This window comes from Lipophrys pholis (genome assembly GCF_963383615.2).
Source record: "Lipophrys pholis genome assembly, chromosome: 23".
NCBI lineage: Eukaryota > Metazoa > Chordata > Actinopteri > Blenniiformes > Blenniidae > Lipophrys > Lipophrys pholis.
Window position 1 is genome coordinate 1 of NC_137645.1, and position 12,785 is coordinate 12,785.

The following is a 12,785-nucleotide window of genomic DNA, read 5'->3' on the forward strand; positions in this document are numbered from 1 at the left end:
CCGCCTAGACCCTGACAGCCTCCTCCTCTGGAGCCGTCAAGCTGCTCACACTGCAGCCCGGCAGTGGACCTGCCAAGGACCAGCAGAGGGTGGAGGAGCTGACGGAGCAGAGGACTCTTACCTGTTGGAATCCTCGTCTCCAAACCAGGTGGCAGGCTGGTAGCATTTCTTTGGTGCGTCGTCCACATCGTCCACGTCGTGGCTCAGAAGTCCTGCGCCACAGGAAACCACGTTTCAAAATAAAAGTACTGGCAGGAATGCTGAAGCTTAGTAACTGAACATCAGCCTGAGCACGGCTCCAGAGAGATCAATCCACAGGAAGTAGTTCCTTCCTCTGTGTGGATCGATATCAGTGCAGTCATGAAAGTCTGGATCAGCAGCTGCTGCTTCAGCTTTGTGCCCCCCCTTTAACCCCCCCCCCCTTAACCCCCCCGTTACCTTTATGCCCCTCTCCTATAACCCCCCACCCGTTACCTTTATGCCTCCCCCCTTTAACCCCCGTTACCTTTATGCCCCCCTCCTTTAACCCCCGTTACCTTTATGCCTCCCCCCTTTAACCCCCGTTACCTTTATGCCCCCCTCCTTTAACCACCCCGTTACCTTTATGCCCCCCTCCTTTAACCACCCCGTTACCTTTATGCCCCCCTCCTTTAACCACCCCGTTACCTTTATGCCCCCCTCCTTTAGCCACCCCGTTACCTTTATGCCCCCCTCCTTTAGCCAGCTTGACATAGTCCGAGTCCGACTCGAAGATCCCGACCCTCCGGCCGCTGCTCCTCTCTGCTGGAGCTGTTTCAGTGGCGCTCTGCGACAATCCGGGGATCTGGGAGGTGGGTCCGGTCACACCACTACTGGGAGCTCCGGGCTTAATGCCTGCAACCAGATCTGTTATAACAACTCTAAACATGTAGCTATATGCCTGCAACCAGATCTGTTATAACAACTCTAAACATGTAGCTATATGCCTGCAACCACATCTGTTATAACAACTCTAAACATGTGGCTTAATGACTGCAACCAAATCTGTTATAACAACTCTAAACATGTAGCTATATGCCTGCAACCAAATCTGTTATAACAACTCTAAACATGTGGCTTAATGACTGCAACCAAATCTGTTATAACAACTCTAAACATGTAGCTATATGCCTGCAACCAAATCTGTTATAACAACTCTAAACATGTGGCTTAATGACTGCAACCAAATCTGTTATAACAACTCTGGACATGTGGCTTGTGTTATAACACAGCTGTAGTTAAACTGAAGGAGTCTTCAGCTCTACTCCTGTTTCTGAGCTAAAGAACTGTGAACTTCTAATCACGTTTATTCTGATTTGATTATTGGGTTTACCTCCAGGCTTGGTCCTTCGATGGTTGGGTACAGCAGCACTCATTTCAGCTTAAGACAAATGACAATCTAAAGAAAGAAGGACAAGTGTTATAACTGTGTTATACCAGGGGTCTTTTCCAGCCTGGAGGGCCGAGGTCCTGCAGGTTCAGGTCTCTCCCAGCAGCAACACAACTGAATGCAATCAGGCCCGTTATTGGGCTTTTTTAAAGCTTGATGATGTCATCAACATGAGACTGAGATGTGCTGAAGCTGGGGAGCTAAATTGTGCAGGACACTGTCCCTCCAGGCAGGACACTGTCCCTCCAGGCCTGGACACTGTCCCTCCAGGCCTGGAACTGAAGACTCCTGCATTATACAGTAACACAACTCAGAAAACAGGTCTGCAATATCAGTGTGACAGCCAGTTTACTGAGATCCCAAAACCCACGTCCACTCATTATAGGAAGAACAAAGGAACAGAAATAAATTCTTAGTTTCATAAAAGGAAAAATGTTCATATCTATTTAGTTTAGTTTAGAACGTCAGAACTGTCTGTCCTTTGTTTTGGAACCTGATCAGTATGGTCTTCATAAAACCTCCAACATTTAAAACAAACCCAATACTCCCAATGATACTCCCAATGATACTCCCAATAATATTATAATACTCCCAATGATACTTCAATACTCCAACTGATACTCCACTATTCCCAATAGCATTCCAATATGCTCAATAAAACTCCAATACCCCTAATAATAGCCTGATGCAATAATACTCCAATATTCCAAATGATACTCCAATACTCCCAATGACACTCGAATATTCCTGCTGACAACAGTACTTCACATGTCATACACTTCAACACACACATACACGAATTGTACGTGTCCAAATACATACAATAAACTAGATGGGACCAGAAAACTGATTTGATCGTTAATGTTCAGAAAGTAACGAGTAACGGCGTCCCGGGTTTCGTTACAATCGAGCTAATTTCTCACTTGGAGCTTGTTGTGTGGTTTAAAGTGTTGAGAGAAGATCTGCCGCGGAGTTCTGACCCGGTTCTGCGTTGTTTTCTAACCTCCCCGCGAATGTTTTAACCATTTATTCAGGCAGCAGGGAGGCTAACAATGCCCTGCTAACGGCGTTAGCCGCCTCGCGAGCCGCAGTATCCGGTGAAAAACGTTCATATTACGTTCATATCAATTTTAGTCTGCATCAAACAACCGACGGTTCGGGAACCGGCGAGACTCCAGGTGCTTACTCTCCAGGTGGCGGTTTTCTGCTCGTTCTTGATTTTTGTTTCGAGCGACGCTGCGGATAAACGCCGTTAGCTTCTGTTCTTCAGACGGGCTGGGACACTTCCGGTTGCACCTGCAGCCCACTTCCGGTACGCCAAATGAAGATCGTGTATTTCTACAGATGTCATGTTGCTCATCGTGAATCAAGTTGTAGAAATATCGAACCAAGTGGGAGCTCTGAGGGTCCCCGTGCTGCTGAGATTCTGAGCAGATTGGGTTTGGTTTTGGAATAAAGTCGTTAAAAACTCCGAAATACAAACCTGAAGGAAGGTAACAGAACCAATCTGCCCCCCGGCCATGGGGGGCACTTTGGTTTGACTTCCAATGACGTAATGTGGCTCCAACAGTTTCTTTTTTTTTATTTTATCAAATGTGCTATTTAATCTTGTTTAAATAGTTAATGCTTGGTTTCTATTCATAAATAAACCATTATTTCACACCTTTAAATATATACTTGCTGAGTTTTTGAGGTAAAAGCTCAATGACAGATCATATAGAATAGAATAGAATAGAATAGAATAGAATAGAATAGAACGGAACAGAACAGAACAGAATAGAATAGAATAGAATAGAACTGAACAGATGAGAACAGAATAGAATAGAATAGAATAGAATAGAATAGAATAGAATAGAATCGTTCTTTATTGTCACTCTGAAAGCAATATTAAAACACAATGTTAGCAGCAGTGAAATGCAGTGACAGCTCCTCTGTGGCTCTAAACACACAAGAATAAAGTACAGTACCGTCACAATGGATAAAATATTAAGTATTAAATCTAAAAAAAAACCTTATTGTGATTATTAATTTGTATATATTACACCATTTGGAGGAGATCAGTTGTATTAGTTTCACAGTATTTAGTCACTACGTGCGATAATCCTCGGTTGGTAAATGGAACCTTTCTATTATTAATAATGGAGCCGTTCTATTTCACAGTAGAAGCAGATAAACACCCAGCTCTCCATCTGAAGCAGGGGGAGCTGCACACACTGGATTTATCATTGCTGCTCGAATTCTTCTGTCATTTAAAGATTATTTTGCTTTTCTTGAAGAAGTTTTTGGATCAAATCAGTCATTTACAAAAACAACAGTAAATATCATCCAGATAAATAAAACTTTTATTAATGAGTTATAGACATTTTTAACATTGAAGTAAATCGACCGTTAGTGGAACACCTTATAAACATTTATAGATTAATTAGCTGTATTTATAAGTGAAGTATCACCACATGATAATAAAAGTGTTCTGTGTTATTAAGAGTGCGGTGGGTTAGAGCACACAATGCTTTAGGATTCAGCAACAAGCTGGAAGGAATGTTCACAACATTGTGGTTTCAAAGCACGTTGAGCTCCTGGTTTCTTCACAGGTCAAAGGTTACAGCGTCCTGAGAGTGACGAGAATCAATTGTTATCAGCCAGTAACCTGGAGCAAAGCACATTAGTAACTTCACAGAAAGCTCGTTATTCTGATGTCACTGGAAATCAAGTTCAGAGTAGAATGTTTGTGGTTTTGCTACCAAACAATTCAATCCAGTTTGTGAGATCATCTACTTGAGCTTTCTGCTGTTAAAGCCTTGTCATGAGAAACTGCTTGGTCAGCACATGCAGTCAGCAGACCAGGAGGTTGATACAGGGTCAAAGGTCAAGTGGAACGGCTCCCAGACGCTCAGCCGGCCGCCGAGCTCAGAAGTCTTTGCCACAGTCAGGACAGAGGACGTCGTCCTTGCAGGTGAGGAAGCCCCGGCCCACCAGAGACACGCAGCAGCGCTTGCAGTTGAAGCAGTCGTTGTGCCACTGGCGCTGCTCAAAGGAGATGTACTTACTGCCCCCGAGACCTGAGAGCAGCAGAAACAGAGACCAGCCTGGTGACGGGACGCAACAAGCCTGACATCACGTGAGACTGCACAGTGAGGGAGCGAAAGACCGGGACGCTTCACTTCCTGTTGGACCTGTTTCTACTGGACGCTTCACTTCCTGTTGGACCTGTTTCTACTGGACGCTTCACTTCCTGTTGGACCTGTTTCTACTGGACGCTTCACTTCCTGTTGGACCTGTTTCTACTGGACACTTCACTTCCTGTTGGACCTGTTTCTACTGGACACTTCACTTCCTGTTGGACCTGTTTCTACTGGACGCTTTACTTCCTGTTGGACCTGTTTCTACTGGACGCTTTACTTCCTGTTGGACCTGTTTCCACTGGACGCTTCACTTCCTGTTGGACCTGTTTCTACTGGATGCTTCACTTCCTGTTGGACCTGTTTCTACTGGACGCTTCACTTCCTGTTGGACCTGTTTCTACTGGATGCTTTACTTCCTGTTGGACCTGTTTCTACTGGACGCTTCACTTCCTGTTGGACCTGTTTCTACTGGACGCTTCACTTCCTGTTGGACCTGTTTCTACTGGACGCTTCACTTCCTGTTGGACCTGTTTTTACGTGTAAATGTATCACAAATCAAACTTGTGATGTCCTGACCCTACAAAGACAAAACCAAACAACATGATGAGAACTAAAGGAAGCAACCTTTTCACCATGTCTCAGGAGTTATTTGAAAACAATCTTCTTATTCCTCCACGAATCAATTTGAAGAAGATGATGTAGAGCTGAAGGGATCTGATCAAAATTATTGAGTGAATTATAGTTATGTAGAGATTTAAAGTATTAGGTCACCTTCTTTTGTCATTTCCTGTCCTGAGTTAATATCTTCTTGTGTGGAACACTGGGATGAGCCTAAATGAAGGGCTCCACTACCAGTAGAGGTCAGTAGAGGTCAGTAGAAGAGAAGGTCCTACAGGGACATTGTGAACAGAGTCAGAGGGACTGTACCGCTGATGGGGGTGGTGCAGGAGGCACATTTCTTGGCGAAGAGGTTGCAGAAACAGTCCAGGCAGTAGGCGAAGTCGTCCCGGGAGGTGAAGCGCTGGCCGGCCAGCTGCTGCTTGCAGCTGATGCAGACGAAACACTCCTTATGCCACGGCTGGTCGCGGTAGTTCACCCCCCCGGTGGTGATGGGCTGGAAAGACATTCACATTATAGAGCATCTTCCTCCTCGAACATCACATTATAGAGCATCTTCCTCCTCTAACATCACATTATAGAGCATCTTCCTCCTCTAACATCCAGATATTATAAAGAAATGAAACTATTATTAAAGAGTAATCCTGGCAGAGCAGTGCTTCAGCTCTCTGAGCTTCAGTCAGACTGAAATCTCAGCTCCCTGCCTGCAGAGCAGCTCCACCCTTTGCTTCCCATCAACTCTTCCTCCATCAGGTAACAAGGTTTGGTGAAATGTGTAACGCTGAATAATCCTGGTTCCCTCTGGAGGAAGTGAGCAGCAGTGAACCCATGAATATGAGAGCTCCTGTTCCCACTGGGCGTCTCAGTGTTTCACTGGAGTGTTGATCCTGTCACCATCCTCACCCTCTCACCGTGAACCAAAGCAAACCCCAGCGCACAGTCCCAGGTGTGTTGCTGCAGAGCCAGAGGACAGAGCGGTACCTTCTTGCAGTGAACGCACTGCAGAGCAAACTGCTTCTCGTAGCAGGGCAGGCAGTAGTTGTTGGCGTCCTTCAGCACGAAGCTCCTGGTGCCGATAGGCTGCTGGCAGCGGTTGCAGCTGAAGCAGTTCTCATGCCAGCTGTTGCCCTTGTGCTCCATCTTCTTGGAGCCTGCAGGAGGAAGTGACCGAGTGACAGAGTGACAGAGTGAGGAAGTGACCGAGTGACAGAGTGACAGAGTGAGGAAGTGACCGAGTGACAGAGTGAGGAAGTGACAGAGTGACCGAGTGAGGAAGTGACAGAGTGAGGAAGTGAGGAAGTGACCAAGTGACAGAGTGAGGAAGTGACAGAGTGACAGAGTGACCGAGTGAGGAAGTGACAGAGTGACCGAGTGAGGAAGTGACAGAGTGAGGAAGTGAGGAAGTGACCAAGTGACAGAGTGAGGAAGTGACAGAGTGACCGAGTGAGGAAGTGAGGAAGTGACCGAGTGAGGAAGTGACCGAGTGACCGAGTGACCAAGTGAGGGAGTAACCGAGTGAGGAAGTGACAGAGTGAGGAAGTGACCGAGTGACCGAGTGACAGAGTGAGGAAGTGACAGAGTGACAGAGTGAGGAAGTGACCGAGTGACAGAGTGACAGAGTGAGGAAGTGACAGAGTGAGGAAGTGACCGAGTGAGGAAGTGACAGAGTGAGGAAGTGACCAAGTGACCGAGTGAGGAAGTAACCGAGTGAGGAAGTGACAGAGTGAGGAAGTGACCGAGTGACCGAGTGACAGAGTGAGGAAGTGACAGAGTGACAGAGTGAGGAAGTGACCGAGTGACAGAGTGAGGAAGTGAGGAAGTGACAGAGTGAGGAAGTGAGGAAGTGACAGAGTGACAGAGTGACCGAGTGACAGAGTGAGGAAGTGAGGAAGTGACAGAGTGACCGAGTGACAGAGTGAGGAAGTGACCGAGTGACAGATTTAGGAAGTGAGGAAGTGACCGAGTGACCGAGTGACAGAGTGAGGAAGTGACCGAGTGAGGAAGTGACCGAGTGAGGAAGTAACCGAGTGAGGAAGTGACAGAGTGAGGAAGTGACCGAGTGACAGAGTGACAGAGTGAGGAAGTGACAGAGTGACAGAGTGAGGAAGTGACCGAGTGACAGAGTGAGGAAGTGACAGAGTGACAGAGTGACCGAGTGAGGAAGTGAGGAAGTGACAGAGTGACCGAGTGAGGAAGTGACCGAGTGACCGAGTGAGGAAGTAACCGAGTGAGGAAGTGACAGAGTGACAGAGTGACCGAGTGACAGAGTGAGGAAGTGAGGAAGTGACGGAGTGACAGAGTGACCGAGTGAGGAAGTGACAGAGTGACCGAGTGAGGAAGTGACCGAGTGACAGAGTGAGGAAGTGAAGAAGTGACAGAGTGACAGAGTGACCGAGTGACAGAGTGAGGAAGTGACCGAGTGACAGAGTGAGGAAGTGAGGAAGTGACAGAGTGACCGAGTGACAGAGTGAGGAAGTGACCGAGTGACAGAGTGACAGAGTGAGGAAGTGAGGAAGTGACCGAGTGAGGAAGTGACAGAGTGAGGAAGTGACCGAGTGAGGAAGTGACCGAGTGAGGAAGTGACAGAGTGAGGAAGTAACCGAGTGAGGAAGTGACAGAGTGAGGAAGTGACCGAGTGACAGAGTGACAGAGTGAGGAAGTGACAGAGTGACAGAGTGAGGAAGTGAGGAAGTGACAGAGTGAGGAAGTGAGGAAGTGACAGAGTGACCGAGTGAGGAAGTGACCGAGTGACAGAGTGACAGAATGAGGAAGTGAGGAAGTGAGGAAGTGACAGAGTGACAGAGTGACAGAGTGAGGAAGTGACCGAGTGACAGAGTGAGGAAGTGACAGAGTGACAGAGTGAGGAAGTGACAGAGTGACCGAGTGACAGAGTGAGGAAGTGACCGAGTGAGGAAGTGACCGAGTGAGGAAGTGACAGAGTGAGGAAGTGACCGAGTGACAGAGTGACAGAGTGAGGAAGTGACAGAGTGACAGAGTGAGGAAGTGAGGAAGTGACAGAGTGAGGAAGTGAGGAAGTGACAGAGTGACCGAGTGAGGAAGTGACCGAGTGACAGAGTGACAGAATGAGGAAGTGAGGAAGTGAGGAAGTGACGAAGTGACAGAGTGACAGAGTGACAGAGTGACAGAGTGAGGAAGTGACCGAGTGACAGAGTGAGGAAGTGACAGAGTGACAGAGTGAGGAAGTGACAGAGTGACCGAGTGACAGAGTGAGGAAGTGACCGAGTGAGGAAGTGACCGAGTGAGGAAGTGACAGAGTGAGGAAGTGACCAAGTGATTGTGTAAATGCAATGTCAGTTCAAGCTGCACGTAGTGCTGAAGTCATGCTGAGCTGATGATGTCATGATGAGCTAACAATGTAATGATGATGTCATGCTGAGCTGATGATGTCATGATGAGCTGATGATGTCATGATGAGCTAACAATGTAATGATGATGTCATGCTGAGCTGATGATGTCATGATGAGCTAACAATGTAATGATGATGTCATGCTGAGCTGATGATGTCCTGCTGAGCTGATGATGTCATGCAGAGTTTCTCCTCAATGGAATGTAGAACCTCTCCAAACCAAGCCGCAGCAGTAAAAACATCACAGACTGTTTCGATGTTTTACTGGATAAAAGCCATTTTTCTGATGTCATGTGACATTTGAGTCCAATAGGAAACACTGTGCCTTTGTTTTGATTTGATTTCATATGTGTGAATATTTCTCAGCCTCAAATGAACTGTTAAAGCTCAGTGAGAGGGGGCGTGGCCTCACCTGGCATGATGGTCTTGAGGCAGGCGTGACACTTGGCGGAGAACTCGTTGCTGTAGCACTCGGTGCAGAGCAGCAGGTCGTCCCGGGTGGCGAACGGCCGCTCCACCAGAGAGCGAGAGCACTTACTGCACAGGAAGCACTCGCTGTGCCAGTGGCGCTCCTTGTAAGACAAGTCCTGCAGAGACAAAGACTTCTGTCTTCACCTAGTGAGGTACAAAGTACACCTACTGAGGTACAACATATATCTACTTAAGTACAACATATATCTACTGAGATACAATGTACATCTACTGAGGTACAACATATATCTACTGAGGTACAATGTACATCTACTGAGGTACAAAGTACACCTACTGATGGACAACGTACGTCTACTGAGGTACAACATATATCTACTGAGATACAAAGTACATCTACTGAGGTACAACATATATCTACTGAGATACAATGTACATCTACTGAGGTACAACATATATCTACTGAGGTACAATGTACATCTACTGAGGTACAAAGTACACCTACTGATGGACAACGTACGTCTACTGAGGTACAACATATATCTACTGAGATACAAAGTACATCTACTGAGGTACAACATACATCTACTGAGATACAAAGTACATCTACTGAGGTACAAAGTACATCTACTGAGGTACAACATACATCTACTGAGATACAAAGTACATCTACTGAGATACAAAGTACATCTACTGAGGTACAACATACATCTACTGAGATACAAAGTACATCTACTGAGGTACAAAGTACATCTACTGAGGTACAAAGTACATCTACTGAGATACAAAGTACATCTACTGAGATACAAAGTACATCTACTGAGATACAAAGTGAATCCACTGAATTACAAATGAGCTTTTCTCTAAACTCTTCTCCAGTTTAAACAGGATGACATCTGGAGCTGTGGAGACCAGGGAGAAGTGTAGAAGAGGTGTAGAAGAGGTGTAGAAGAGGTGTAGAAGTGTAGTGTAGAAGAGGTGTAGAAGCGTAGTGTAGAAGAGGTGTAGAAGAGGTGTAGAAGTGTAGTGTAGAAGAGGTGTAGAAGCGTAGTGTAGAAGAGGTGTAGAAGAGGTGTAGAAGTGTAGTGTAGAAGAGGTGTAGAAGTGTAGTGTAGAAGAGGTGTAGAAGAGGTGTAGAAGCATAGTGTAGAAGAGGTGTAGAAGTGTAGTGTAGAAGAGGTGTAGAAGAGGTGTAGAAGTGTAGTGTAGAAGAGGTGTAGAAGCATAGTGTAGAAGAGGTGTAGAAGAGGTGTAGAAGTGTAGTGTAGAAGAGGTGTAGAAGCATAGTGTAGAAGAGGTGTAGAAGAGGTGTAGAAGTGTAGTGTAGAAGAGGTGTAGAAGAGGTGTAGAAGTGTAGTGTAGAAGAGGTGTAGAAGCATAGTGTAGAAGAGGTGTAGAAGTGTAGTGTAGAAGAGGTGTAGAAGTGTAGTGTAGAAGAGGTGTAGAAGCATAGTGTAGAAGAGGTGTAGAAGAGGTGTAGAAGTGTAGTGTAGAAGAGGTGTAGAAGCATAGTGTAGAAGAGGTGTAGAAGCATCGTGTAGAAGAGGTGTAGAAGTGTAGTGTAGAAGAGGTGTAGAAGTGTAGTGTAGAAGAGGTGTAGAAGAGGTGTAGAAGTGTAGTGTAGAAGAGGTGTAGAAGCATAGTGTAGAAGAGGTGTAGAAGAGGTGTAGAAGTGTAGTGTAGAAGAGGTGTAGAAGCATAGTGTAGAAGAGGTGTAGAAGAGGTGTAGAAGTGTAGTGTAGAAGAGGTGTAGAAGAGGTGTAGAAGTGTAGTGTAGAAGAGGTGTAGAAGCATAGTGTAGAAGAGGTGTAGAAGAGGTGTAGAAGTGTAGTGTAGAAGAGGTGTAGAAGAGGTGTAGAAGTGTAGTGTAGAAGAGGTGTAGAAGCATAGTGTAGAAGAGGTGTAGAAGAGGTGTAGAAGTGTAGTGTAGAAGAGGTGTAGAAGCATAGTGTAGAAGAGGTGTAGAAGAGGTGTAGAAGTGTAGTGTAGAAGAGGTGTAGAAGAGGTGTAGAAGTGTAGTGTAGAAGAGGTGTAGAAGCATAGTGTAGAAGAGGTGTAGAAGTGTAGTGTAGAAGAGGTGTAGAAGTGTAGTGTAGAAGAGGTGTAGAAGCATAGTGTAGAAGAGGTGTAGAAGAGGTGTAGAAGTGTAGTGTAGAAGAGGTGTAGAAGCATAGTGTAGAAGAGGTGTAGAAGCATCGTGTAGAAGAGGTGTAGAAGTGTAGTGTAGAAGAGGTGTAGAAGTGTAGTGTAGAAGAGGTGTAGAAGTGTAGAAGAGGTGTTTTAGCTCCTGATGGAGGAGGAGCCACAGAGCATGACACAGTCCTCACCTTGCTGGTGCAGCCAATCAGCTTGTGGCAGTCCTCACAGTGGTGGGAGAAGAGCTGCTCGTAGCAGACCAGGCAGTAGGGGGCGTCCTCCTTCAGGATGTACTTGTGGCCATACAGGCTCTGGGCACACTGGGTGCAGTCGTATGACTCCATCATGGTAGAGCTCCTGCAACCAGTCAGACTGCAGCCACACAGGACCACAGTTAGTAGAGCAGAGTTAGTAGATCAGAGCTAGTAGAGCAGAGCGAGTAGATCACAGTTAGTAGAACAGAGTAAGTAGAACAGAGCTAGTAGAGCAGAGCTAGTAGAGCAGAGTTAATAGATCAGAGCTAGTAGAACAGAGCTAGTAGAGCAGAGCGAGTAGAACCGAGTTAGTAGAGCAGAGAAAATAGATCAGAGCTAGTAGAGCAGAGCACGTAGAACTGAGTTAGTAGCGCAGAGTAAATAGATCAGAACTAGTAGAACAGAGCGAGTAGAACAGAGCTAGTAGAAGTGAGTTAGTAGAGCAGAGTTAGTAGAGCAGAGGAACTAGATCAGAGCGAGTAGAGCAGAGCGAGTAGAACCGAGTTAGTAGATCAGAGTGAGTAGAAGCGAGTTAGTAGAGCAGAGTTAGTAGAGCAGAGGAACTAGATCAGAGTGAGTAGAAGCGAGTTAGTAGAGCAGAGTTAGTAGAGCAGAGTCAGTAGAATGACGCTGCTCAGCCTGAGGAAAAGCTCCAACATTCCTCTCTAATCTACTTGTGGAACCTAATTGATTCCTGCCTTCAGCCAATCAGAGCAGGAATGTTTCAGAGTAAATTCCTCTTCATTAATAGACATGATGTGACTTTTAAATTGAGTTTCTTCTTCTTAGAGGAGATCAAGTGAGAAGAAGCTGTAAGCTAGCAGAGCCTGACTCTGTCTGCAGGACCAGAGAGAAGACAAGGAGACCCAGTCTCCCCTGCTTCACTAAAGGTGAAACATAGAAGTGAAACCTGGAGTGAGACGTGAGGACAGAGTGCTCCTCACCATCCACACACTGGCCCTGCCTTCAGGGACACAAGGGATCCTTAAGGAACCACAGAAGCTTTGGTAGAGGAGCTTTTCTCTCTGTGGCGACTGCAGTTGGTCTCATCTGTCCTCTGGAGACCAAGGGTCAGGTCAAAGGTCGTGACTGAAAGACACTGAAACACGTGTCCAAGTGTGAGTGGAGAGACAAAGACTGAACCTCTGGAGACCTTCAGCGTCACTAACCCTAACCCATGTGTTTGGAAACTGGAGCTCAATGATCAGGTGACCTGCTGGAGAACCCAGGTTCTCCACTGAGTGCTGCAGGCCTGCAGCCTCCTCCACCTCCAGCCTCCTCTATCCAGCCTCCAGCCTCCTCCACCTCCAGCCTCCTCTATCCAGCCTCCAGCCTCCTCCACCTCCAGCCCCCTCCACGCAGCCTCCAGCGTCCTCCACCTCCAGCCTCCTCCACCTCCAGCCCCCTCCACGCAGCCTCCAGCGTCCTCCACCTCCAGCCTCCTCCACCTC

The 12,785-nt window shown here is 46.6% G+C and overlaps 2 protein-coding genes across 2 annotated transcripts; both read right to left on the reverse strand.

The window, feature by feature from the left end:
* Window positions 1-121: 121 nt before the first annotated feature.
* LOC308127867 (uncharacterized protein C7orf57 homolog) lies at window positions 122-2,687 on the reverse strand (the record flags this gene model as incomplete). Its single annotated transcript, XM_080493246.1, has 4 exons — window positions 2,595-2,687; window positions 1,352-1,417; window positions 700-873; window positions 122-212 (listed from the first exon to the last, which is right to left on the reverse strand). Coding segments are annotated over exons 2-4 (308 nt in total), but the record flags the coding sequence as incomplete, so codon positions are not given.
* Window positions 2,688-3,733: 1,046 nt separating this feature from the next.
* LOC308127829 (four and a half LIM domains protein 2-like) lies at window positions 3,734-11,446 on the reverse strand. Its single transcript, XM_080493177.1, has 5 exons — window positions 11,272-11,446; window positions 8,928-9,102; window positions 6,130-6,299; window positions 5,458-5,644; window positions 3,734-4,467 (listed from the first exon to the last, which is right to left on the reverse strand). The coding sequence occupies exons 1-5, from the start codon at window positions 11,425-11,427 to the stop codon at window positions 4,316-4,318; spliced, it is 840 nt and encodes a 279-aa protein (XP_080349303.1). The 5' UTR covers window positions 11,428-11,446; the 3' UTR covers window positions 3,734-4,315.
* Between the last annotated feature and the right edge of the window lie 1,339 nt (window positions 11,447-12,785).

Coding starts and splice junctions, on each gene's coding strand:
- LOC308127829 (XM_080493177.1), bottom strand. CDS start 11,427: ATGATGGAGTCATACGACTGCACCCAGTGTGCCCAGAGCCTGTATGGC. Junction 9,103..11,271: donor TGATTGGCTGCACCAGCAAG/GTGAGGACTGTG, acceptor TTGTCTCTGCAG/GACTTGTCTTACAAGGAGCG. Junction 4,468..5,457: donor CTGCACCACCCCCATCAGCG/GTACAGTCCCTC, acceptor TGCTGCTCTCAG/GTCTCGGGGGCAGTAAGTAC.